Source organism: Mesocricetus auratus, unplaced genomic scaffold (genome assembly GCF_017639785.1).
Source record: "Mesocricetus auratus isolate SY011 unplaced genomic scaffold, BCM_Maur_2.0 Super-Scaffold_100019, whole genome shotgun sequence".
NCBI lineage: Eukaryota > Metazoa > Chordata > Mammalia > Rodentia > Cricetidae > Mesocricetus > Mesocricetus auratus.
The window spans coordinates 11,090,618-11,118,183 of record NW_024429200.1 but is presented as its reverse complement, the minus strand read 5'-3'; the positions used below and the strand labels follow the sequence as shown (position 1 = coordinate 11,118,183).

The 27,566-nt window shown below is 40.9% G+C and overlaps 1 protein-coding gene across 1 annotated transcript; it reads right to left on the bottom strand.

Annotated features, from left to right (window-relative positions):
- Positions 1-570: 570 nt before the first annotated feature.
- Tmem209 (transmembrane protein 209) lies at positions 571-26,211 on the bottom strand. The gene is given in 16 exon segments (XM_040728581.1): positions 571-1,191; positions 3,990-4,063; positions 5,721-5,818; positions 6,274-6,388; positions 8,145-8,242; positions 10,979-11,104; positions 12,925-13,021; positions 15,280-15,351; positions 16,305-16,480; positions 19,095-19,296; positions 22,611-22,807; positions 22,810-22,851; positions 23,389-23,520; positions 25,233-25,291; positions 25,450-25,586; positions 26,188-26,211. Coding segments are annotated over 15 exon segments (1,680 nt in total). The 5' UTR covers positions 26,188-26,211; the 3' UTR covers positions 571-1,136.
- Between the last annotated feature and the right edge of the window lie 1,355 nt (positions 26,212-27,566).

Below are 27,566 nucleotides of genomic sequence, written 5' to 3'. Positions count from 1 at the left end.
TGACATTTTCTTTTATGAAATGGTAACACTTACCAAGAGTTGCTAGGTGACAGCTCCTTCCTTTTAAGCTCAGAGTCAACCCTTTGACCTTAAAAAAAACCTCAAACCATACAAAATGCGATGCACCCATCACCTGTTTAAACAGACGATGGAAGCAATATTTAAAGACACGTGTGACTACTAATTAATTCATATACATATAGGAAGAAAAGAAGGAGAGCAATACTCTGTTCATCTAAAAACCAGAAATGGGAAGGTTATTGCAATCTTCAAGAGGGCAGTGGGAGAATGCTACTGTGACACCCAGGTTTAGGCCCCAGCACACAGACATACAGACACACACACAGAGTCAGACACACACACGCCCAGCACACACACACACACACACACGCCTAGCACACAGACATACACAGAGTCAGACACACACACACACACACACACACACACACACACACACACACACACACACACACACACACACGCCCTCTTCCCCAGTGGGCAAGAAAGAGGTGCTAATCAAAGTATTAACAGTTTTCTTGATGTCCTTAGACATTTAACTAAACCCAAAAGTTTAATTTTATCAACTAAATTTAATGCAAGTGTGACCTTTCAAGATGCCAATATTATCAAATCTCTTTTAATATAAAAAAAACCAATAGAGGGCTGGGGAGATGGCTCAGCAGGATTAATTACCACATCACTTTGAAATTAATTTCATTTCAGCTTTTGGCTGACTTGCAGTACACTGGGGAAATATAGAGATACAACAAAGAAAACCAGCAAGGATCATTTTGAGCACTTACACTACTACACAAAGAAACAGTTTGTGATGGCGAAGATGAAGTGTTGGTCACTGGGTTACAATGGGGAGGCGCCCTTGCTCTCACCGAGTGAAGGGACTGCGCTAGCTCACATCCGGGGCTCTAGTTTAGAGTCACCCAATGGAACTAGTGTTCTGTGAGGGAGAAGATGCAGGCGCTGTTATGTTGTAAGAAGCTTTCCAACAGTTGTTCTTGTTACATCTAACAAGTCCTGTTTCAGAAGAGGCGCTCACTCGGAGGTTCAGAGGTGGGCAGCTTCAGCTTCTTCCAGGGCAATTAAAGCCAAAGTCCAAATGCTTGGGATTAAATGATGGACTACTCTCCAAAAATCCATAAAATATTCACACCAGAGAGCCCGAGATTAACTCTCCTACAAAGAAGGATAACAGTTTTAATAGAATTGCTTGCCCAAGTATCCAAGAACTGGTTCTGATAAAATCAACAATCAAATAAAATGAACTGTTTAGCTGGTGACAGCTGAATGACTCAGCAGTGTAGCCTGTCACACAGCTCAGCAGGTGAGTTCCAGGATGGCGACCACTCTACTAACTATATTTAAAAGCTATGTTTAGCTGGGCATTGGTAGCGCACACCTTTAATCCCAGCACTCAGCACTCAGGAGGCAGAGGCAGGCGAATCTGTGAGTTTGAGGTCAGCCTGGTCTACAGAGCAAGTTCCAGGACAGCCTCCAAAGCTACACAGAGAAACCCTGTCTCAACAAAAAAACAAAACACAAACAAACAAAAGCTATGTTTAGAAGAAACAGGTTTATGGGGTGCTAAAAGTTAGTTTTTCAGTAACTTTTTTTTTGAAACAGAGTCTCTCTATGTAGACCTTGCTGGTCTCAAATGCAAAGATCCTCCTGCCTTTGCCTCCCAAGTGTATGTCACCAGGCCTGGCTAATTTTTCAGTAGACTTAAAGAACTACATTAAATGAGAGCGCTAACAAAATCATCTTTAATCCCGGTACTCTGGAGGTAGAGGCAAGAGGATCTCTGAGTTAAAGGTCATGACAGCCAGTGCTACACAGAGAAACCATGTCACAAACAAACAAAACCCCAGTCTTTCAGAAACACTAAGTAAAATCAATGATTTTTTTGTACTTAAAGTCTAATTTTTTCTGTATGTGTGTGGTATGTATGTATGTATGTATGTATGTATGTATGTATGTATGTATGTGTACTGTGTGCATGCCTAGTACCTGTGGAAGCCATAACATGGTGTCAGATTCCCTGGAACTGGAGTTAAGACATTTGTGAGCCACCATGGTGGTGCTGGGAATTTAACCAGGGACCTCTCTGCAAGGGCATTCAGGGCTCTTAACCATGGAGCCATCTCCAGTGTCAATAATGATTTTGTATAGTAACAATATACTTGTTGAAAATTTCATATTTCATTCTATATATACACATATATGCTTATAATGAAACCTTACTGGAAATTTTAGAAAAAAAATGTACTTACTGATAGCTAAGACACATCATAAAATTAAAAGTCAGCTCAAACAGCATTAAGTTTGGGTGTATTTTAGACAGGGTTTCTCTGTATTGTTTTGGAGGATCTCCAGGAACTCGCTCTGTAGACCAGGCTAGCCTCGAACTCACAGAGAGATCTGCCTGCTGAGCACTGGGATTAAAGGAGAGTACCACCAACGCCCAGAGTAATTCATTTTAAACAAGGTGAAAGATACAAATTCATTCCTCAAAGTAGTCTGGATATTGAAAACCTGACACCGTGGGTACCTTGCTGGAGATTTTCATTTTCTGGTGTGCACTGTTATTTAATTTCTATACTGAGCATGCATTATCTTTGCAATTGAAAAATAATGAAAAGCCTTCTTAGTTTAGGTGCTTTACACAATGGTACTCTTATTTATCTAATCTTTCTTATATTAAAAAATAAGATGCAGGAAGTGAATAAAGGGCTGGTGGGAAGGCTCAGTGGGTGGAGGTACCTGCTGCCCAGCCTGATGAGCAGAATGTAATCACCGGGACCTATGTGGTAGGAGTGACTGACTCCTGCCAGTTGTCCTCTGACCTCCATACATGTGCTCTGCTCTGTTCTCCTCCCCACCAAACAGACAAATAAATGTCAAAGCAGCAGAAGGGGATGAATGTCTCTGTTTATGATTTCTGCTCACATCTGCTTGAATGTTTTACATGTAATAAACACATTTGGGCCAGAGCTTTGTTTTCAGGAAGGCAGTGCATTCCACGAGAGGTACCGCGTGGTGCCGTGTGCACACACCGCCTTCGCATCTCCAGTAGATACCGGCACCGTCCTATCCAGAGCAGCACTCAGCATGTCCACAGTATACAGCTCATGCAAGCAGGTAACACTGCTTCTTTCGGGGAAATCTGACACTCATTTGCCCTTTAGGGTGTCTCATTCAGACAAGTCATGCTCTAAGTATTTAGTGGCACATGTGCCCATGGCTGTGATGCTGGCAGCACATTCAGGAACATGTCTAATCTCTGAATTATGAACAGCACATCTGAACACAACCTCTTTCACAGAGGCATGCCCACTAGAGTGGAACCAGCCACAGATGTCCTCTGGACCAAGCACGTCCCTTGACATTTCATTAGTTTTAGGTCCTTTTTATGACAGCTGGACCCCAGAAGCCAAGTTTTCAGAGTCCCAAATTATACATTACCAGATTTCCCCAGTCTTGGCAGTGGTCCATTTATTTCAAACAGTATTTGAAATACTGAAGCACTGAGTCATCCACATGACAATACAGAATTCTGAATTTGTAAATAATGTGAGCTTCATTACTGAATTCATAAGCAACTTCAACAGATTATTTTTCATTCCAATTAGCAGTATTTTGGAATGGATACAAAGTAGGCCCTTTGGAAGTATACAGACTTTGTGGAATGGTTTGGGAAGCAGACTCCAATTTGTGCTTTATATTTTCAAGTGGTAAGAGTCTGATTTTTACCCTATTTCAGAGATGCTCCCCAGGGGACACAACAGTAAAGCTGACTGGATGGCATCCAACTGACTTTACCAACAGGGAAATGGAAGTTCTGAAGCCTTAATGGCCTAGACACTGATCTAGGATTCTGTCCACAAATCTTGTATACGTGTTGCCTCCTGCAGAATCTTAACACAGAAAGACTCTAGCAAAATTAAGTACTTAACTTTAAAATCACATATACCTACCCCAACATTCCTGACTCTTTGGTCTTTATGATGTAAAGGAACATCAGCAATGTATGAAACATGTTATTTCTGCCCTAGAATCAAGACAAAAACAAGGATTTAAACTAAAAAGATTCAGTCACGGGGGCAAATGCAGACCTTACAGTTCAGAATTTTTCATAATTCGGAGCTTTATTCATTCAATACACAGCCCCTGCTGTGGCGAGACAGAAAAGACACAAGGAACACAGGGCCGACTATGGAGCAGAAATGCCTGGCGGTAAAGGCAGAACGACAACGGTATATGGAGTGCGATGGGATAGCAGGGTACCAGAGGAACAGAGAAGGCGCTACCCTAGACCAGAGACAAGGCACGGCTTCCTAAATGCAAGAAGGTAAAGCAGATCTGAAACATGAGCAGAAAGCTGACAGCCTGGGTGGGGTCTCACACATGCGGAACCAAAGTGGTGAATCGTGGAAGGGAGAGCTTTTCTGACATTCATGGGTCCATCACCACACATACAACATGTTCTATCCTCCATGTGACAAGAGTACCAGGATTCACACAGCTTCTAGTTATACTTCAAATACACTACAGTTTGCCTTTAGTAGTGTTAAATGATTTTTATTGGTAAGGGACAGTTAGGCAATGTTTTACTGGCTCTGAAATCCAACTATTGTATGTAAGTATTGGGTTACAAAATTCCTCTACTGATAGATCAAATTTTACATGACTTTGGGTCATGTAAATTTGGCTTAGGAATCTGAGGCTAAATGAATTTTAACAAGACAGCGTTTTGCTTTCATACAAAAACAAGGGGTTGGCATGGGTAGAGACAGGAACTTCAATGGCTCAAAATAGTTAATGCACCTTACAAAAGTAAAATGAATGAAACCAGAAAGAAGTGGATCTGATGGAGGTAATTATAGTCAACAGCTGTGTATGGAAGCACCTGCTTGGAATCCTAGTAATTGGGAAACTGAGGCAGGCAGGACTGAGCAGTGGAAGCCATCCTGGGCTAGATGTTGAGACCCAACTAGGAATCAACAAAAAGAAACTGCTATTGTAAAATTTCTCAGTAAAGATGCTGATTAAAAAAAAAAAAAAAAAAACAAAGGTCTGAGGCCAGCCTGGTCTACACAGACAGTTTCAGGACAGATAGGACTGTTACACAGAGAAAAACTGTCTTGAAGGAAACAAGACAAAATCCAAAATAAACAAACAAAAACCCTCCAAAAAACCCATCCCAAACCAAAACCAGAAAGAGCTGGGAAGATGGGGCACATAGTTAATTCCAGCACTCAGGAGGCAGAAGCAGGAGGATCTATGTGAATCTGAGGCCAGCTGGGTCTACATAATGAGTTCTAGGACACCAGAGCAACATAGTGAGGCACTGTCTAATACAAAACAAATGCAGTGCTCAGAAGGTAACCTGACAAAATGTTAATAGTGACGGCTTCTCAATGAGTGTTTTCTTCACACTCCCAAATTAAACACTATTGCATTTACAGCACACAGAATACAAAACTGTGAGTTGTCTCACACAGGAAATCACAGCCCTTGAGAAGCTGGAGTAGGATCACTGAAAACCAAGGCCAGCCTGGGTTACAAAGTCCCCTGCCTCAAAAATAAACAAACAGATTCAATTTTTAAAATGTTATCAAAGTGTTATCTTTATGATATTCCCTAGCTGCAAGTTCTTTAGGGCTAGGGATCCACTTCAGTCCCCTAGAACTGAAAAAAAGAAATACCTTTGGAAGATTGTAGACGTGTCGCTGATAGATTAGTTCATAATGTGGAGGGTTGACAGCACTCTGATAAATACAAAACACATTTTCATTCGTAACATCTGTAAAGAAAATATGACATATTAAAAAACTAAGCATGGGCCAGGCGATGGTGGCCTATGCCTTTAGTCCCAGTACTCGGGAGGCAGAGGCAGGCGGATCTCTGTAAGTTCGAGACCAGCCTGGTCTACAAAAGCTAGTTCCAGGACACAGAGAAACCCTACCTCGAAAAAACAAACAAACAAACAAACAAAAACCTAAACATGGCGAGGCAGTGGCGGCGGCAGTGGTGCTGGTGTATACCTTTAATCCCAGCACTTGGGAGGCAGAGGCAGGTGAATCTCAGGAATTCAAGGCCAGCCTGGTCTACACAGTGAGTTCTAGGACACCTTGTCTTAAAAAAAACAAAACCCCAAGCAACAACAAACCAAAACCCTAAACAACAACCCTCCCCCAAATAAAACAAACAAAGGAACGTCTGGTGACAATCCCAGCATGTTCTCTGAGGAGTTAGTACCTGGTTTATTTGGCGTCTGAACGAAGTGCTGAGAAGTAAATGTTTTCCCATCAGGGTACTTAGGGTGTGGAGGTAACCTGGAATCAAGGTAGGTGCAAAACACATGCATGATGATCTGAAGACAGAAAACAATTGTTCCAAGTTAGAATGGCAGACACAAGCTTTGAAAAGATCTATACATATGAATTTTCTCTGCAGACCAGGCTGGCCCCCAATTCACAGAGATTGGCCTGCCTTTGCTTCCTAAGTGCTGGGTTTAAAGGCGTGCGCAACTACCACTCAGCTAAAAATTTCTTCTTGTAAGGAAGAGAAATTTACTTAAATCACAAAAGTATTTAGTGTGTTGATAAGTAAGGCTAAGCAATCCACTCCAGGGCTGGAATGTAGCTCAGTGGATACAGTCCCTGCCCTGGTTGTCTCCAGCACACCCTAAAAAGTTTCACAAAATTGAAAAATGTATCTGCCATCATATCAACTCAATCTTTTAATAGGAAATTTTCCCTTTCAAAATGCAAAAGCACTAAAAGTTTGAAAGGGGGAGTGGGTGTGGCATTTGGGTGGGACAATTTAAACACCACACTTACCTCATCCCCATTTGTTTTTATAGTGATCCAAAGCAGGCAGAGCAGTCCCTCTCCCTTCTTCCCTTCCTCCCTCACCCCCGTGTGCACCCATGAAAGCGTGACGCATGAATGTGTGCGCGTACGTGTGTAGGTATGTGGGTGTGTATTTCAAGACTATACCTAGAGTCTCAAACATATTAGGCACATGTTCTGTCACAGATCTATATATTTAGCCCTTTTTAACTTTGATATAAGGTCTCATTAAGTTATTCAGGCTGGGCTTGATCTCATTCTGTAGTAGCTCACGCAAACCTGAGTTTTTGGTTTTTTTTCTTTTGAGACAGGGTTTCTCTGTAGGTTTGGAGCCTGTCCTGGAATGCTCTTTGAAGATCAGACTGGCCTCTGCCTCCTGAGTGCTGGGATTAGAGGCATGTGCCACCACCAACAGCCTACCTCAGCTTTTTAAGCAGTAGGGGTTACAGGCCTACGCTTGACTTGGCTCCTAATTTTCTGTGAAGCAGAGAATTTGCAACCATGCAGTTGCCAGTAAAACCAACAAAATCTGCATACATTCAATTCTCAATTTGAATATCAACATCAAAAATTAATTTTCATGTAAATACGTAATATAAAAATAACACACAAGGGCTAGAGAGATGGCTCAGAGGTTAAGAGCACTGGCTGCTCTTCCAGAGGTCATGAGTTCAATTCCCAGCAACCACATGATGGCTCACAACCACCCATAATGAGATCTGGTGCCCTCTCTTGGCCTGCAGGAATATATGCAGACAGAACAATATATATATAATAAATAAATAAATCTAAAAAAAAACCCAAAAAACAAAAACCACAATTTTGAAAAAACAAACTTTAAAGCTCTTTGACTTGCTAAGATGATGGTAACAATCTTTCCTAAGGTAACGATCCCACATAAGAAAGAATGTATCACAATATTCTTTGCTACATTATTTAACACAGAAAAACAAACTCCCATCACCACTTTATCCATTTTTTAAGCCCAATATAGAAGAGTTAAACAATGGTGAAAAATAACGAAAAATGCTCAACCATCACAAAAGCAAAAAGGGGAACAGAACAGGTCAATCTGCACAAGTGTTCCTGCAGCCATGCCGAGGTACTTGAGAGAGAGAGAGCAGCACCCGATGGAGCAGACAGTCTTCACAGTGGCTGGGCAAGATGCTGATGGTACGCTAATCATTACTTTCCTTTCTAATATTTTGTAAGAGAAAAGAAATGCATGTAAATATAACAAATTTATCAGGTAAAACAATCAATGAACAAACGCACAGCAGAATCGGTGGGCAGGTCTGTATCCCACTTTCGTCCTTTGAAGTCTCCACCTCTGTTCCATCGGAAGGAACTCATACAGCCTCCCTGGGAAAGCTCTGTACAACAAAAGTCAAAATCAAAACAATGAAGACATATTTAAAAAGAAAAAAACAAACCAGAAAGAGAAAACTAGAAGATTACAGTAGGGAAAGTACACTGTTGTAAAAACCTTACCAGAACATCCCCCAAAAGAAACATAAGATACAGTAATTAAGCACCGCTACAACAAATCAGGTAATACAGAAATATGGAGTAATCACTGTCACAGTTAGTACATTTTATTTGGGGTGCTGACATAGAAATTTTTAATATGTGAGAACTGCATTGTAAGTATGTAAAGCCAGGTTCTTAGCAAAAAATATGCTGAAAAATAATGGCAACTACAAGGTAATCTCAAAAATATGTGTGTGTGTGTGTACACGGAGGAAGAATCAAATATGGGGAACCATCTCTCTGTTCACTCTAGGTGGCAAGACTTTCATTGTAGTCTGGAGGTGGTGGCCCACGCTTTAATCCTAGCACTTGGGAGGCAGAGGTGAGTGGATCTCTGGGAGTTTGAGGCCAGCCTGGTCTACAGAGTGAGTTCCAGAATATCCAGGGCTACAAAGAGAAACTCTGTCTCAAAACACCAAAGAGACATTCACTGCATTTCATTTGTTTTGTATTTTGATGATACCTCATACACATATTACATATGATATGTACAGATACTATCAACAAAGCCAACACTGCCAAAATATCTGAATCTGAGCCTATAGGAAGTATAGAGAAGTTATATAAACTACATCATGTATACATTCACAAAACCCAACTCTATAAGGCAACAATCTAGCTCTTTCAACAAATACCTTGCAAAGATTAAAAAAGGATGGACAGGATAACTACAATTAAAAAAAAAAGAATAATTTATCATAATACATAATAGTATTTGAATCCTGCTTCAAACAAACAATATTTAAAACAGGATTTATATACATAATACATATCATATATTAATATATTTTGTTTGTTTTGTTTTTTCAAGACAGGATTTCTATGTGTAACAGCCTTGGCTGCCATGGAACTTGCTCTGTAGACCAGGCTGGCCTCGAACTCATAGAGATCCACCTGCCTCTGCCTCCCAAGTGCTGGGATTAATTAAAAGTGTATGCCACTGCTGGGCGGTGGTGGCGCACGCCTTTAATCCCAGCACTCGGGAGGCAGAGGCAGGTGGATCTCTGTGAGTTCGAGGCCAGGCTGGACTGACAGCCTCCAAAACAATACAGAGAAACCCTGTCTCGTAAAACAAAACAAAAACAAACAAACAAACAAACAAAAATGTGTATTCCACTACCACCCGGCAGGATTATATATTTCATGAAATGGTAGGATATTTAAGCATACAGTGGATATTTCATAAAATAAGGGAAATATTACAAATGTGAGATATGATACCTAATATATGCTAACAGTATGTTAACATTGTATGATGTTTTTAAAAAATTTATGTTTTAGAGATATATTAGGAAAACATTATAGGGGGCTGGAGAGATGGTTCAGTGGTTAAAGAACCCGTTACTCTTTCAGAACCTGGGTTCAATTCCCAGCACCCACAAGGCTGCTCACAATTGTCTATAACTCTACTTCTAGAGTATTCGAAAGCTTCATACAGACATTCATGCAAGCAAAACACCATTGCACATGAAGTAAAAATAGTATCAGCCAGGTGGTGGTGGCGCATGCCTTTAGTCCCAGGCACTCAGGAGGCAGAGGCAGTCAGATCTTGTGAGTTCAAGACCAACCTGGTCTACAAGAATGAGTTCTAGGACAGCCTCCAAAACAATACAGAGAAACCCTGTCTTGAACCCCCTCCATAGTAAGATCATTAAAAAAAAAATCACAGATGAACTGACAACTGAAAGATCATCCAATAGAGGAGCTTTATAAAACCAGCTGGGGTAATAACACAGGGCAGGGCGGCCTGAGTAAAGATGTTCTGATGTTTATTTACAAGGTTGTGGTTGTGTGGTTTTTTTCTTTTCTGTATTGAGCAGGCAATTCAGGTAAGTGATCTATTACTAAGTTCCATCTAGTGTTCCATGTATACTTGAAATTCTCCTCATGTGAGAAGTTTCTAGAAAGTCATGAAAAAATGTTTATTCCTAAAGATGAATCCATGGGTTAAAGTAGAGGACTGTAACACTTTCAAGTTAACATGCATGAAAAGTTTGTAATACTGAAATAAAATTTTTTAAACTTGCTTTAACAAAGAAACATTTTACAATCTGTCCAAATGAAAAATAACTCTAACTTTATGAATTGCTCTCTTAAGTAGAGACGTATAACGAGGAGAGTAAATGGGTGAGCTTGGAGGTCAATCTTCCTCAGAACCCATCTTCCTCTAATTCTAAGCACATAACAGAAACCACAAATTAAATAGAAATTACAAGAATCAGATTAGCACACCAACATTACAAAGAATATCACAGTGGCACCCAGTTCTCGGTAGTGTTAGGAGCAGAAAATGAGTCCAGCCTGTTTAATTCATACTTAAGTTTTTTTTTACATAGAATAACATAATTAAAATCTTCAAGGATAGTCTTTTAACAGTTCTTAGTGTGTTAAATAGATGATTGAAAAGTTGTTCAAGTATAAGCCTTAATTAACCCATACTTAAATATATACTTATAAAATATAAGACCATAATTATATTTCTTACTTTTTTCAAAATATGTTTTTCCTGGTTATCTTTCATTTACAAAAACCCTCATGTTGCAAAAGAGCTTCCATTTTTCCTCTTCAAATCAAGTTACCTTTGATTCTTTCAAACAAGTACTCCTGATTTGGTGTTAGGTCTAAATACTGCACAATTGCATTCAGAGTTGGAATGAGAGGAGCTTTGACCAGGGCAGCTTGTTTCAAGCTGGTAACACTCGCCTCTGTTAAAATACAAAGAACACAAATTACCCATCACAGAGACTCTCAAAGAGCTTCAAAGTTTTCCCTCGCCTGTTCTACTAGCTGGCTCCGTTTCACACAAGCCGGCGGCGTCTTCCTTCCCGCACTAGCCCACCCGCCCAGCACAAAGACGAGCAACTGTTCCTATGCTGTTTTTCTGTCCTAGCACTAACCATTTTCTTCTACCTTTCCTGTCTGTTTTGTTAGAAAAAGCTTAACAAAGACAGGGGTTTCAGTCATATTTCTGCAGTGCTACACCATACCAATGCCTAAACTAATACCCAGTACATTGTAGGTCCTCAATATCTGTTGAAAGAATAAAGGAGAGAAGTATTTTTTTTTAAAAAAGATTAATCTTATAATTTAAAGAGGTGATTTATTTTTTATGTATGGCTGCATTGCCTACATGTATATCTGTGTTCCACATATGTACCCGTGCCATCTAAGGTCAAAAGAGGATGTCAGCTCCTCAGGAACTGTAGTTATATTTGGTTGTGAGCTGCCACGTAGGTGATAGGAATTGAGCCTGGGTCCTCTGGAAGAGCGGCCAGTGCTCTTAACCACTAGACCATTTTCCTAGTCCCTTATCTTTGACCGTGTCTATTTCTGTATCTGAGACGAGCAGAGTGCAGGTGCCACGGAGATCAGCTGTCCGGTCTCCTGGCGCTGGATTTATAGGTGGTTGGTGAGCGTGGGGAGCTGAACTCAAGTCCTCTGCCAGAGCACTATGTGCTCTTAACTACTGAGCCCACCCAGAAATAACTTAACTTGCAGTATACGGTTTACAACATGTCATGCATGGTGGCTAGATTCTCTCTGTCTCTCTCTTACACACATACATACACACCTCTTCTTAAAAAGGCATCCATGGTGGCGCACGCCTTTAATCCCAGCACTCGGCAGGCAGAGGCAGGCGGATCTCTGTGAGTTCGAGGCCAGCCTGGTCTACAGAGCGAGTTCTAGGACAGCCTCTAAAACAATACAGAGAAACCCTGTCTTGAAAAACAAAAACAAAACAACAAAAAAAGGCATCCAAATTCATGTTGGCAAAATTAATATATATAATGTTATAAAAAGTTATACCACAGCTTTCAAAATACGCTGTATTAAAAGTTGCTCACTATACCAGTTTAAGTAGGTTTATGGTAGGGATTTTTTTTAGATTATGAAAGATAATCATACAAAAAAATTAAGAAAAAAAAGGCAGCTAATGGTACCTGGTATTAGAAGGAATATTCAATGGCATAAAAGATACAGCATGAATTATCATATGCTTTTTGAAGGGAATATATATTGAAAACCTTATTCACAGCAACATTATTTATAGGAAATAATCCAAATGCTAATCAACTGATGAATGGATAAACAAAATGTAGAAGATGCACTCTGAGTACTAGCTGGGCATAAAAAGAAATAAAGTACATACTGAACGACACCACTAACATCAACTAGCCCAAACAAGCGTGTCTGTACAACAGGGACAGACTCATGCTCCCACAAGGCTGAGGGAGCGCATGGGAAGGAGTGACTTGATGAAGGGTATGGGGCAATGAAATAGTATAAAATTAGCTGGGGTGATGGATGGTTCAGGCCAAACCTATGGGCTATCCACTTTCAACAGGCAAATTGTATAGTAGGTAAGTATACCTCAAATAAAGCTGCTGCATTTAAAAAACAATTAGAAACATTTTCTTCTTCACCTGAAGACAATGGAAGATGTTCAACAGCCCATTATAAGAAGATGCTTTCCACTTAACTGATTTACTGAAAATCAATCACAGGCATGGCTCGCTTCACATACCTCCTATCTGGAGCTCTGGACAGCCCATGCGTCTCATCTGAGTGCTGACAGACTCAATCTCCTGCACAAGTGGCACTAATATCGTCTCATTGATCCACTAGGAAGGAATGAAGAATAGCTTCTGTAGTTATCATTCCAAAGTATTTCTCGAATCATTATTTTTCCCCGCAACTTTTTGCCTTCCATTTGATTAACAGACTCATAAAACACAGTGGAAGAGAATGCAAGTAGCAGCTTCGTGATGCTGAGAGAGCAGATGTGCTACCACACACAGACCAGGTTCCATTCTTAAGTCACTTACACCTTTGATTTCAGTTTTTCCTAAATTTCTGTTTTCAAGGCAGACACAGTGAGAGGCTCATGCCTGCAATCTGAGTACCTGAGAACCAGGCAGGAGGACTGTGGGAATTTGGAGACCAGCTGGCTTACATATCAAGTACCACATCAGCCAGAGCGACATTATACAACCAGTCTCCAAAACAAAACACTTTCTGATTGTTATTCTTGGCTGAAAGGAAACATAACCATCAGTCTACAGTTATAGAGGTAATTACATATTACGGTATCATTTATAATAGCTTATAATCACTAAAACGGTTTTCAAACTAAGGTAACTGATGAACTCATCATAGGCTTGCCCATGCCCTAGCTGCAGACAAACAGACTTACTATATCTAAAATCAGTTTGTAAACATTACAGTATTACCTTTAAAGATTGGTGAATTCAAATCCCCCCTTCCATGGCTGGTATCAAGCTAATTTGGGGGTGTGTAAAAGTTGGACAAAGGAATCTCTCTTTGGTGTGTTTATGTATTACTGTTCTCTGTGTTTGCAGTGACCCTGACCACTACTTCTGTTCCTAAGCTTTTGTTTAACTGTAAAAGTATGAAAATGTCTCAGATGACACACTAATTCACAATTCCTTTATTGTGGGTGTGTATGTATGTGCACGCGTGTGCATGCATGTGAGCAGAGGTGTTTGCACAAGCCACAGGTGCTGGCACCCCCTCATCTGCAGTTACAGGTGACTGAGAGCTGCCTGACATCGGTTCTGGGAACCAGACTCAGGTCCTCTGCAAGAGCACACATGCTCACAGCTCTAGGTCCTGAAACCCCGTTCAGAGCTAAAATACCCAGCAAGTCGTCTTATTTTAGATAAAATAAACTTAATAAAATTTCAATCTTGCTTATAACTGTAAGTGTAACAATGTACAACAATGTACAGTTTCGAGGACATTCTGTCACTTACTCATTCTTTTGCCTCCCGAGTGCTGGGACTAAAGGCGTGCGCCACCAACGTCTAACTGCTCATTCTTGATAACATTACATATAGCAAAACTGCCCAGGCAAAAGAGATACAGGCCTCATCCCCAGAAATCCTGACTGAGCATGATGGCACTGGACTCAAAATATGTATTCTATTATTTTCTTCTTGAATTTATTAACTTTTTCTTGAAATAACAACTCTCCGGAGTTCAAGCTGGTCTTGAACTTGAACTTTCAGACTCTTGCCTCAGGCTCCTTAGTATGTATGACAGGCATGTGTCATCATACCTGGCTAGTTACTTCTCCCTCTTGGTACCTTTCTTAAAGCATAATAATGAAACAAAATTTTTCTAAGCCATGGAGTGGGGAGTCAAGTCTATCAGAGAACCCAAGAAGCCACCAACTCAGAGTGTGGAAGAGTTGACGTAAGCAGTGCGGGGACTTTTGTCTAGGGAGATAAGGAAATTGCATGTATATCCTAAATAGTGTCAAGCACACGAGTGTTTTCTGAGGGTCACTTTCCTCTTGTCTCCCTACAATTCTAGGTATACAATATACTGACAGAAAATCTTCTTGGGAAATAAAATTGAAAATTTGGGAAAGGGAAGAACTTAAAAACATACTGCTCCTTTATTTTCTCTAACTACACTGATTAATCATGGAAAGGAACACACAATCCCAAGAAAACAGATGCTATAAGGTAAACCGTCTGCTCTACCTCACTATATACATACCATTAATTTAATATTTAATTCTAACTTTCTCATGAATAACCTCAGTCCACAGTCTGATATTGTCCAACAACTTGCACAAGACACAACTCACATTTCTTTTTTCCTTATGATTTATTTATTTTATGTGGGTATATGTATGCATGTATGTATGCATGTCTGTCTGTCTGTCTGTATGTCTACCAGCATGTATATGTGTGTGTGCTGGTGCCTGTGGAGGTCAAAAGAGGGTATCAGATCTCCTGGAACTAGAGTTACAGGTGGCTGTGAATTATCACGCTGTGAATTGAACCCAGGTCCTCTGGAAGAGCAGTCAGTGCTCTTAGCCACTGAACCATCTCTCCAGCCCACAACTTACATTTCTAAACTTGGCTGTCCATGAATCCATGTGATCAAGAAGCTGTCTATTCATGGTCACTCTTGCCCATACCTGTTAAAATAAAAAACCTTCAGGAACACTAATATTCATTTAAAACGCATTTAGTAATTTTCTTATTACTAACTCATGATTGTTGTTCATGCAGAAATATATCTTTAAAAGTTCCTTATTTTGATAGGGTTAGAGAATGTGTATGTGTTTTGCTTTCAAGTATGAGATAAAAATATAAAACCCCGTATCTGATATTGAATGGATAAAAGAACAGACTGGCACATCAAGAATTTTAAAAGCAATAGTCTGGCACATCAAGAATTTCTTTTTAACTATTTACTTTTATGTACATTGGTGTTTTGCCTGTGTGTATTTCTGTGTAAGGATGTTAAATCTTGGAGCTAGAGTTATAAACTGTTGTGAGCTGCCACGTGGGTACTGGGAATTGAACCCTGGTCCTCTGGAAAAGGAGTCAGTGCTCTTAACTGCTGAGTCATCTCTCCAGCCGTAGGAATTTCCTTTTATTTTTTATTTTGGTGCACTCCTAGGAATCAGTGAGTGCCTTATGCATGCTATCCAAGTAGGTCCTCTACCACTGAGTTACATTCCCAGCCTTTGAGAACCCTTTTGCTAATGACTGTAGAAAGCTATTCTAGGCAGGGAATTTTAGTCAACTATGTACCATAAACTGTACAAATTTCAATGATACGCCGGGCGGTGGTGGCGCACGCCTTTAGTCCCAGCACTCGGGAGGCAGAGGTGGGTGGAACTCTGTGAGTTCGAGGCCAGCCTGGTCTACAGAGCGAGTTCCAGGACAGGCTCCAAAACAATACAGAGAAACCCTGTCTTGAAACCCACCCCCAAATTCAATGACAAAAGCTACTCAACAAATGATTGTCAAATTTATATTTCTAACCAGTAAAAGTAAAGATCTTACGAAAAGTTTTCTAGAGATAATATTTTCAGCAATCTGAAAGTCATAATATATTAAATCACTTTTATTTTCCCTTTACCTCTTCTGCAGCTTGCTTAGAACTGAGATCAGCTTCATCTTTGTTTGCACACGGGGCCTGAGACCTACAGGCCAGTTGATACTGAAACTTCTTTAAGGTCTGTGCGTAGTCACCCACAGAACGACTATAATTCCAGAAGGTAGGGCTGGTGGAAGGGGAGGTGGAATCTGGGCTCCCTACAATTAAAATGGAAAGTTTCGGTTCTTACAGTCATCTTTTATGTACCAATAACTCAGAGACGCTGGGCATCTAGGAACTAGACAACCTCTGACAGTACTCAAGGAACCAGAAGACAAACACTCCCCCGATGGCACTCAAGGAGTCAGAAGATAAACTCCACAAGCATCAACTCTGGTCCCCAACATTGTCTTCTCTTTGGGGACCACTGGTTAGAAATTTTCTTTTTTTAAGTGAGAAGTTTTATTAGAAAGGGGAGGGAGGGGGAAGGAGAGAGAAAAGAGGTGAAGAGACACAGAGGGAGGACAGAGAGGAGGGGGACAGGAGCAGAGAGGAGACCGCAGAGATACAAGGGCAGGAAAGAGCAAGAGAGCCACTGGTTAGAAATAAAGAGACCACTTCTGAGCATCACCAACTTAAAGAGGCCTAAGAATTATGAATGGCTGGATGTGTCTGTCTCGTTCTGTTGCAAGACTAAGCTCGTGTTATTCTGGGAGACATTCACTGATGAGGGAAAAACAAATGTTTGGAGTTCCTTTGAATGGGGTTAACAGCAGTACTCTGTTAAAAAGCCTTTCTGAACTACAGGCTCTACAAATTGTGTTTCATATGGTACCCTGTTACCCTGTGGTAATTCCTGTGTTGATTAAAACTATCTGTGCAAATGTAAGAAACTGACATCTAGCAAACAGTGCCTCTACTTGAAGTCCTCACTGTACTTGAGTCTGCAGTCCCCAAGGAAAGCGGAATTCTCTAGGGCAGGGATGAATTCTCTTCTACCAGCATGTAGCACAGCTGGACAAACGAGTCCTCAGTAACCAGTGTGCTTATGAAGGGCTTATTCTTTCAGAGTCTGAGACAAGGTTTCCACCCAATCTGCCCAGAACACACAAAACTCTGCTAAAACTGAAAAGTAAACAACAGAAATTATACAAATTACCAGCAAATGAGACCCCCAAGCAAAAAAAAAAAAAAAAAAAAAATCAGCTGCAAAAGTGTAAATATTCAGTCTCCAAGAATTTCAATAATTGAACTATTGGATCAACTTTGAAAAAGTAGGTTTACCATCACTGAGGCAGCTGGGCCCCTGGTGGTGGGGCACACTTTTAGTCCCAGGACTCAGGAGACAGAGGCAGGCAGATCTCTGTGAGTTTGAGGCTAGCCTAGAATATTGAGTGAGTTCCAGGACAGTCTCCAAAAGCTACAGAGAAACCCTGTCTTGAAAAAAAAAAGAAAGAATTTTTATACATCAGGCTCAGCACTCAGGGGACTGAGTGAGGAAACAGTGTGTTTTAAGATTGCCTGGATGACACAATGAATTCCAAGTCAGTCTGCATGACTGTCTGAAAAACACAGACATAAAAACCCTCATGAGAACATAGCAATAATTTTGAAAAGAATTTTAAACCAATGTTAAAAGCAGCATTAAAATTCTTATAACAGGGCATTTCCATAGCCTGAGAGCAAGTAGGTTTGCAAAAAAAATTAATTTATGCAGACTATTTACCTGAAACCTAAGAATATAGCAGAGTGGTTAAAAGTATAGAAATAGACAAAGACATACCAGGCAAAGAGAGAGAGACCAGAATTTAGAGGATATGTTCTTTTCAATGTGTCAGAACCATTTACACAAAAGTAACCAGAGAGCCTCCAAGCAAGTCTAAGATTAAAAAACCTTCCTTACACAGAGAAAGAAGAGAAACCCCAAACATTAATAGATCAGAATCTCTAACTGCAGCACAATTAACTTAGGAGCAAATAAAGATAACCAGGTCTTGCCTGGCTTGACAATGAAAAGCAACAGCAATAACACGTACAAACATCGATAACAATACTTCTAAATGTGAAAGAAAAAATAAAGAAATGAAAAATATCTGAAAATCATAAAAGATATGTATCAAGTGTTCTTTTGTGCTACACTTCAAATATTTCAAAATTTCAAAAAAGAAAGTAACAAGACAATATTGATTTGTTTCTTTGACATCTGTGGCACTTGCAGGCAGAATTAAATTAGAAACCCCTAGAGAGACGTCAAGCGACACGAAGAGCCATGCTCCAATAATTTGGCTTCTTCAGCCACAGCCAGGCTTTTGCACCTAATGTGCTTCTGTGGAGGCTCCGGGGGAAAATCATTACTCAGTTCAATAACCTAATTTGGTTTCAAATAATTGACTTTGTAATAATCAAATCCACCTCAAATAGATTAAGACTTGCTAACACTGTTTCCCTAGGTAAACTATAGACTTTAAGGAATTATTAAGAGACAAATTTTTAAATGTTACCAAAAAAACGAAAACAAAAAACCAAGCAAAATAAAAAGCAACCCCAGTAGCACTTAGTCCCCGTGACCCTGCACATCAGTTCCCAAAAAGACTAGTAAGGAGCTATGATTTGAACAGGCCTTGCTAAACACTGCCTGAAAACACGCATAGCCACGATTTAGGGACATTCTAGCTCATGTGAAAGGCTTTTAAATTTACCACAGGGAAAGATTCAAGATTGCCCAGGTCAGCTATGTTTTACCTCCTAAGTTTAACAGTTAACCTACTATTAAAGGATTATGCAAAATAACAACAAAAAAATATATATCATATGTAAACAAAATAGGCGTACCCAGCTTAACTCTATGCTGTTTTTCCTCCTCGCTTCTAAGGAAAGTGTCCAAAGTCCGAAGGTCTGTCATGTAGTCTTCTTTGTCAGTAGGTGAGTTATAGACCGTGGGTGAAGAACGGTAGCGAGATCTCAATCCACTGCTCTCCACTGGGCCAAGAGTGGTAGGGTATGGAGAAGAAGGAGACAGACTAAAGCTTGCCAACTACACAAAAGGAAAGAATGGTATTTACTTTGGATTGAAACTCAAACATTTATTTTTGATTTTTTTTTTTTTTTTTGGTTTTTATGAGACAGGGTTCCTCTGTATTGTTTTGGAGGCTGTCGGTCCAGCCTGGCCTCGAACTCACAGCGATCCACCTGCCTCTGCCTCCCGAATGCTGGGATTAAAGGCGTGCGCCACTACCGCCCGGCCTTATTTTTGATTTTTAAAAGTAAAACATACAAGCTATTTTCTGAAATCCCGGGACACAGAAGATGAGGACTGAGTTCAAGAGCAGCCTCTGCTACATGGACAATTTGAGGCCAGCCTGGCTGCACAGGGCTCTATCTAAACAAAAGTTTAAAAAAAAGCCGGGCACTGGTGGCGCATGCCTTTAGTCCCAACACTTGGGAAGCAGGGACAGGTGAGTTCGAGGCCAGCATGGTATACCGAGTGAGTTCCAGGACAGGCTCCAAAACAATACAGAGAAACCCTGTCTCGAAAAAACCAAAAAAAAATATAAACAACAACAAAAAAACCAACAGAGACCAGGGTGACTTAGCAGGAAAAGGTGCTTGCCACCCAAAGATACAAGCCTGACAACCTGAGTATGAGCCACACTAATAAAAATAAAAGTTATTGAGTACTCTTTTAGTTTTAAAATTCATTTATAAAAACTGTGGTTGCATATAATTCCAGTATTTGAAAGATGGCAGCATGAGTAAGGAGTTCAAGGTTCATCAGCCTCAGCGACCCCGTGAGTCTGATGCGATGCTAGCCTGAGCTACACAAGACAGCCTTATACCCCAATAGAGAAAAAGCTGTAATACAGTGTGTAATCCCAATTGTGCTGGATGGTGGCTGAGACAAGGGGCTCATGAGTGCAAGGCCTGACTGGGAAACACATGGAGATTATATAAAAGAAATTTTTAAAAATTGTTTTACAAAGCCGGGCGTTGGTGGCGCACGCCTTTAATCCCAGCACTCGGCAGGCAGAGGCAGGTGGATCTCTGTGAGTTCGAGGCCAACCTGGTCTACAAAGTGAGTTCCAGGACAGCCTCCAAAGCCACAGAGAAACCCTGTCTCGAAAAACCAAAAAAAAAAAAAAAAAAAAAAAAAAGTTTTACATTCTCTTATTCTGTGCATTTCGATTTCTTCAAGTTCTTGCTATAACTAACATTAAGAATGTCACTGCATGGGCCGGGCGTTGGTGGCACATGACTTTAATTCCAGCACTCGGGAGGTAGAGGCAGACAGATCTCTGTGAGTTTGAGGCCAATATCACTGTACATAAATCTTTGCTTCAATTTTTGATAACTCAAACTGTTATTACATTTATGTGTGGGGTGTCTGTGTGTGTCTGCATGCGATGCTCGTGTGTGCCACAGGGCAGAGGACAGCCTTTGGAGTTGCTTCTGTCCTTCCATGTGGATGCTCAGGATCAAACTCAAGTCCTTAGGCTTGATAGCAATTACCTTTACCTGCTGAGCCCACTTACCAGTCATTTATTGCTTTCTTTAGGGCAGACTCCTCAAACTGGCCAAAGCATATAACCCTTTAAAACATTTACTTGCATCTTGTAAAAGTGTTACTGTAAGTCATATTCCTCTCAGAAAAGAAAGGGCGATCTATTTTGGTATATTTTCATCAATTATACTACTTTAAAATGTTTACTTCATTTATAATAATTCCTCTCTTTTTGGGTTTATTTATTAGGTATGAATGTGGGTACAGGCACCAAAGCACGTTAGAAAGTTAGGGGACAACTTATGTGGGTTGGTTCCCTCCTTCACCTTGTTCTGAGATAGGCAGGGCTTGTTCCTGTTCTGCCTAAGTCAGCTTCTGGCTCATTCTCCTGTCTCTGCCTCCTACCTTGACAGAGGACTCCTGGGATAGCAGATGTGTACCCCTGCAACCTGGCTTCTTATGTGGACTACAGAGACTGAACTAAGGGCATCACCTTTCCAACAAGCACTTTACTCCAGAGCCATCTCCTGGCTTAGAAACTTTCCAGGCCAGCCTGGTCTACAGGGCTAGTTCCAGGACAGCTAGGGCTACACAGAAAAACCCTCAAATAAAAACAAACCAACAAACAACAACAAAAAAAATAAATGCAATATGATCAAAATAAAAATATGAATTTTAAAAAGCCATAACCAGGAGGGGAAAGAATATGATCAGAATGTATAAAAATTTTTTAAAAGAAAAAACCTATTATTTTCTTTAAAAAACATCTGGAGCTGGAGAGTTGGCTCAGTGGTTAAGAGCATTAGCTACTTGTTCCAGAGGACCTGGGTTCAATTCCAGCACCCACAGGCAGCTAACAACTGCCTGTACCTCCAGTTCCAGGGAATCTGATACTCTCACACTGACAAATGTGCATATAAAACAAAAATAAAAAAAATTTAAAAAGCCATACTAAGCTGGTGCTTTATGAATTATAGCTATACATCTCTCATAGTACTTAACATGTACAAAGGTTTTTAAAATTCTGTCACCTAATATTGGATAACTAGGAGCATAGAACTCCATTTCAAAGCAATGTTATGTAAACAGGCAGCCAGACTGCTGTTTTCTTCTAGGCAACCTTCTTCTAACCAGTAGCTAGATGTTGGGCCAACACGACAGTCAGAGCTTCTGATAGACAGCTTCTCTTTTGATGCCTTACAGAATTTAAATTTCAACCCACAAATTTCTAGTAATACCCTAAAAAATTAGACCAGTGCTGACATTACTAAGGAATTTAGAGATTTCTACCCATGACACAGCAAGCGTTTGTATTCCAGAACCAAACTACACGAGGACCCCTGGTTTTAGTTAAGAGGACCAAGCATACTACAAAGTGTTAAAATTCTACAAGAGAAAGAGAAGCCCTCACACAAAAAGGTTTAAAAGGGATGCCAGGCAGTGGTGGCGCACACCTTTAATCCCAGCACTTGGGAGGCAGAGCAGACGGATCTCTGTGAGTTCGAGGCCAGCCTGGTCTACAGAGTGAGAACTGGGACAGGCTCCAAAACAAAAACAAAAAAAGGGAAAAACATGCGTAAAAGAAACCAAAGTTCCAAATTATTTCAAGACTGTTGAAACAGGCTGGGTGACTGTTATGCTTTATCATCCTCAATAACACTCGTGCTAAGAACTTTAGACTGCGTGACAGGAAACTTGGCTTCTGTTCTCAGCTCTTAATGGGTGATTCAGACAACCACTGTTCCTCAGTTTCCACACCAACTAAATGCAAAGCTTTTATTCACTGGGTGATTTTAGTGCAACTCCCAATTCTAAAGCAGCGTCACTGTCCAAACTAAAGGAGCCATTACCTTATTGTAACCACTGACTGGAGAGTAGGTCACAGCAGGGCTGTATGAGCCACTGCCCCCCGGGGACAGACCTTGCAGTTGGGGGCTGTACCCAGTCATACAGCTGGCGGCAAACTTGGGACTGGGGCTGGGTGAACGAGACGGGCTGTAACTTAACACACTCTGACCCTGGATTGAAGGGGAGGGTGGGGAGGGGGGACCTGGGAGGCCGCCAGATCCCGGGGAGGAGTAGTCTTCACAACTAGGAGAAAAGAACATAAATTACATACACAATAGGTTTAAATTAAAACAAAATGTTTAAAAATTAGGTCTTGCTATGTAATTCAGGCTAGTCTTGACCTTAAGCTCTTCCTGCCTCAGTCTCTTTTGAGTATAAATAAAATTATGGAAACAGATTTAAGGGCTGGGTGTGGTATAGCATGCTTTTAATCCCAACCTTTGGGAGGCAGAGGCAGGTGAATCTCTGAATTCAAGGCCAGGTCAGCCTGGACAGCCAGGGCTATGGAGAGACAACTAAAAAAGTAACAGAAGGATCTGGCTACTAAACTACATGAAGCAATATTTCACAAACACAACTAATTAGTTGTTTAGCATTTCCACAATGTCCAAAACAGTAAAGCTATTTCCATGAAGCTGGTATTCCACTCAATTCATACACATAACAAAGACAATCACATGACAATTTCCTACAGACTAGCTTAACAGCCGTCTAGCTCAGAGTCTATGAAAAGGGAAAACTAAGACAAACAGCCACTGATTTCTCCCACCATGCACTTACCAGCCGTTTTCAGCCCTAACAGTGCCTGCTGGCCCGGGCTAACCACCAGACTTGTTGGTGCTACCGTATATTTGAAGTATCTCCAAAAATCAAATAGGGCATTAAGACTGAAGAGAGATGCCAGAGCGAGTTCTGGAAGAAAGCAACAGCTACTGTTATTACTATCATTACTGATTTATTTGTGTGTGGAGGGGAGAGGACAACTGTGGAAGCTGCTTCTTTTCTTTCACCATATCGGTTCTAGGAAATTAAACTCAGGTCAGGATGTCTGGTAGAAGTGAGTTTAATTAATTTTGAGTTTTTCAGTGTAGCCCAGACTGTCTGGAACTCACACTGTAGACCAGGCTGGCCTAGAACTCACAGATCCACTGGCCTCTGCTGCCAGAGTGCAGGGATTAAAAGCAACCCAATCTATTATTTGTAAAAAGCAGAAAGGTCTTGGTTCCATTTTCAGCCAATTGGTTGGGGAATACAAATCCCTTCATATTCTTAGCAAAGAGGCAGGCAGATCTCTTGTGAGTTTGAGGCCAGCCTGGTCTACAGAGTGAGTGCCAGGACAGCCTCCAAAGCAATACAGAGAAACCCTGTCTCGAAAAAACAACAACCAAAACCCCCTAGTTTCTTATTCCTCAAACAGATACTGCTTGATCATAGTCTAGTGAGTACGGGCATTTGCTAGTGAGTTTTAAACTAATTACTAATTCTTATAAACAAACCTGCACAATAGATATTTTCACATTCGTTTTAATAGTCAGGTGAGTTTTAGGAGTCCCAGCCTGTGACTCTGTCATAGGACTGATGATCCAGAGCCCCTTCCTTTTCCACCTGCTCTCTTGCTTCTTCCTCTAATCTTCTATTTATTCCCTCTGCCTGTCAGTCATGCCTAGTTCTCTCTCCTGCCTTGCTAATGACCAGTCAGCTCTTTATCAGACCAATCAGGTGTCTTAACAGGCACAGTAACACAGCTTCACAGAGTTAAACAAATGCAACATAAAAGAATGAAACACATCTTTGCACCACTAAACGCTCACAGCATAAACAAATGTAACACATCTTAAAATAATAATCTACAATGCCCCGTGGTAGATTTCTTTCTTTTTTCTTTGTTTTTCCAAAATAGGGTTTCTTTGTGTAGCCCTGGCTCTACAGGAACTCACTCTGTAGAGCAAGCTGGCCTTGAACACACAGAGATCCGTCTGCCTCTGCCTCCAGAGTGCTGGGATTAAAGGTGAGGGCCACCACCGCTGGCTCTCCACAACAGATTTCAGTTTCATAGACTACAAATTTACTTTAACATCCCTAGGTCTCTTTATATCCTAAGGATTAACCTGGACTGGTCTTGAAGGTGAAAAGTTGGGAGAGGATATTTCTGGACTGGCAAAGGTAAATCTTATCACCCACATGCTTTATTTTCCTTCTTACGACTCCTAACTACCTAACTCTGCATTGTTTATTAGCTCTGTTTACTTGTTTAGAAACAAGGTCTCATGTACTGGGTTGGCCTCTAGCTTCTGATTCTTCTCTTTCTATCTCCCAAGGACTGGGATTAGATGTTTACTGCCATTCCTGGCTTCTTTTTTGTTTTCTTTGAGATAGGGCTCTGCTATGTCTCCCAGACTGGCCTGAAACTTGAGGTTATCCTCCTGATTCAGCCTCCAACTAGAATGTTCTTTCCATAAAAGGGGTTTTTTCCTAGTTCCTTCTCTGCAGTTTCCATCATTTTGGGAAATAAGTAGGTAGCTCATTATTTGTCTGCATGAAGAGTGAATACTAAGCCAAATTAAAACTATAAGCGAGTTTTCATTTGTAGTAAATCTAAATTCCAATGAAAATTAACTACTTACCAATATACCAGAGGGGCCAGTATGTCACATTATAATATGTACTAATTAACTTTCCAGTCCTGAAAAGATTAGAAATACTTTTCAGTTATTTTAAAAAACAAAACAAAAACAAATCACCCCCAACTCCATCACAAACAAACAAACCAAAAGAAATATGAAAAGTCATAGAACCAGCCAATGATGGTTTAAAATTCCACTCTTGGGCTGATTAACTTACATTTCAGTATATATCATTCCGGCCATAGATACATTTAGGAGTCCCCAGGCTAAAACCACTTTCCTAGTTTCTGTTTCTTTTCTCATCCTGATGGTTCTGTCAATAAGAGATGTACTGGGGCTTACTTCTCCCTGCATCTATTCAAGAGCAAAACAAAACAGCCTGGAATTAATCAAAAGAAATCAAAAGTGTCTGTTGTAAAGTAACAACCCCACAGCCTTTTCCTCTTCCCTAACATTTCTTCCCAACCTCTCCCCACCCCACTTTAATATTAGTATATAAGAAGGGAATCCTAAAATGATTCTCTGGTGCTACAGAGAAATCAACAGAGAACTGGCTGGTTATTCCAGAGAAGTTAATAGTTCCATAAATGATAATGTCTTGTGTTACAATGTAAAGTAATGGTTTGTTATTAAGTCTGCAGAGAATCCACATTTTGTCTCTGACTCGACTATGTTACTAGGTCTAGATGAAGATACTAACTTTGTCATCACCACTGTGACAATCTAACCCTGACCTTGGGCTGATACAGACCCGGGATGTCCTTTTGGTGACGAACTTGTGAGGTTTTACAAATGAGGTGGCCCGGGACGACCATGGGAAGGGTCAAGAGAGAACAGGGAACACGTGCATTCAGTTTTGGCACACTGGAATTGTGTCTCCTTTGTCTTGCTAGGCTCAGCTCTGCAATCACATGGCAGCTCTGGGAAGTTGTATTCTACAGAGCAGACCACTAACCTTCCCGCCATCCAGCCCCGCGCCAAAACTCCCGTCGGAGAGCTTCCCTCCCTGGCTACCTCTGTGCAAACTTTAGTCATCCTTCTGTGTCTTTCTTCCCTTCCACTACAAGTGGCAGGACTTCTGGCCACATCCTCCCCTGGTTGAACCCCAGGCACAACTTTAGGCGTGGAACTCTGGGTGACCGCGTGGACTACACGTCCAGGAAGCACAAAGACAACCCCCAAAACGCACCATATTCTCCAGCCGGAAGCCACGAACTCGCGCCACTCCCTATTGCACATGCGCGAAGCCAAGTCTATGGCGGCGGCGGGCTAGGAAAAAAAAAAAAACTACAGTTACCGGAAGGACCGGGCCTTCTCTTCTCGCGAGAAGGAGGGGGTGGGGCAGAGGGACCAGGGCAGCGAACGTTGCCAGGGAAACGCCCTCGGATTTGTGGCACCTACTCAGCAGCTGCTGGAAGAAAGCTGAGCTGCAAAATTCAGACCAGGTTCTGAGCCCATAGTAAAAAGTATTAACTGTAACAAGCTGAATTTCGAATATTATCAATTGTAGATTTATTTAGGACCTTCATGGGGTCACATTTGTAAGCAGGTTTTATTTAGCCGGATGACTAATTGGTAGGATACAAGCATGCCTGATGTGTCCAGACACAGCAATGACAAAGCATTTTTCCTGCTTTGAGATGTTTTCCCCCCCAATTGGTCGGACCCAGTGTGAATTCTCAAATACCCACCTAATGAAGATGCAGCAGTAGGAAGAAAAAATAGAAGGTTCTATTGAAGTTAGTGGTTTTGAGACTAAAAGCAAAAACAAAATACCCACCTTTGCCCTGAATGTTCTTTGAAAGAGCTGAGGAAAAGTTCGCCTAGGAGGTGAGTTGGGTTTTACTTGGTAGTTAGTGCACATTCCTGCAATGTATCACTGCACCAGGTGTGGAATATAGGGGAAAACGCTCCCTGGTTATTGCTCCAAAGGGCTTTGCCTGAATTCTACAGGTGAAGTGGAAACAGGGAGATCGGGGGAGGCATGTCCACTACAATCTCAGCTCTGCAACACTGGCCCATGTACCCAGGACCTGGGGACTCATGCCACAGAAAACCCAGCCAAGCATGGTGGTATGTGCCTTTAATCCTGGCATTCGGATTCAGAGACATGTGGATCTTTGGAGTTCAAAGGTCAGCCAGGACTATATAATGAGACTGTCTTAGAAAACGTAAATAAATATTAAACAAAAAAATGAAGTTTCATTGTGATATTGCATATGAAAACTGGTAGGTTATTGTATGCTCTTAAAGAGATTTTTTTTGTCTGTATTGTCTTAGTGCAATGTTGTTTGGATCTAGATATAGATTTAGAGGTGAACTAACTTGGAAAAC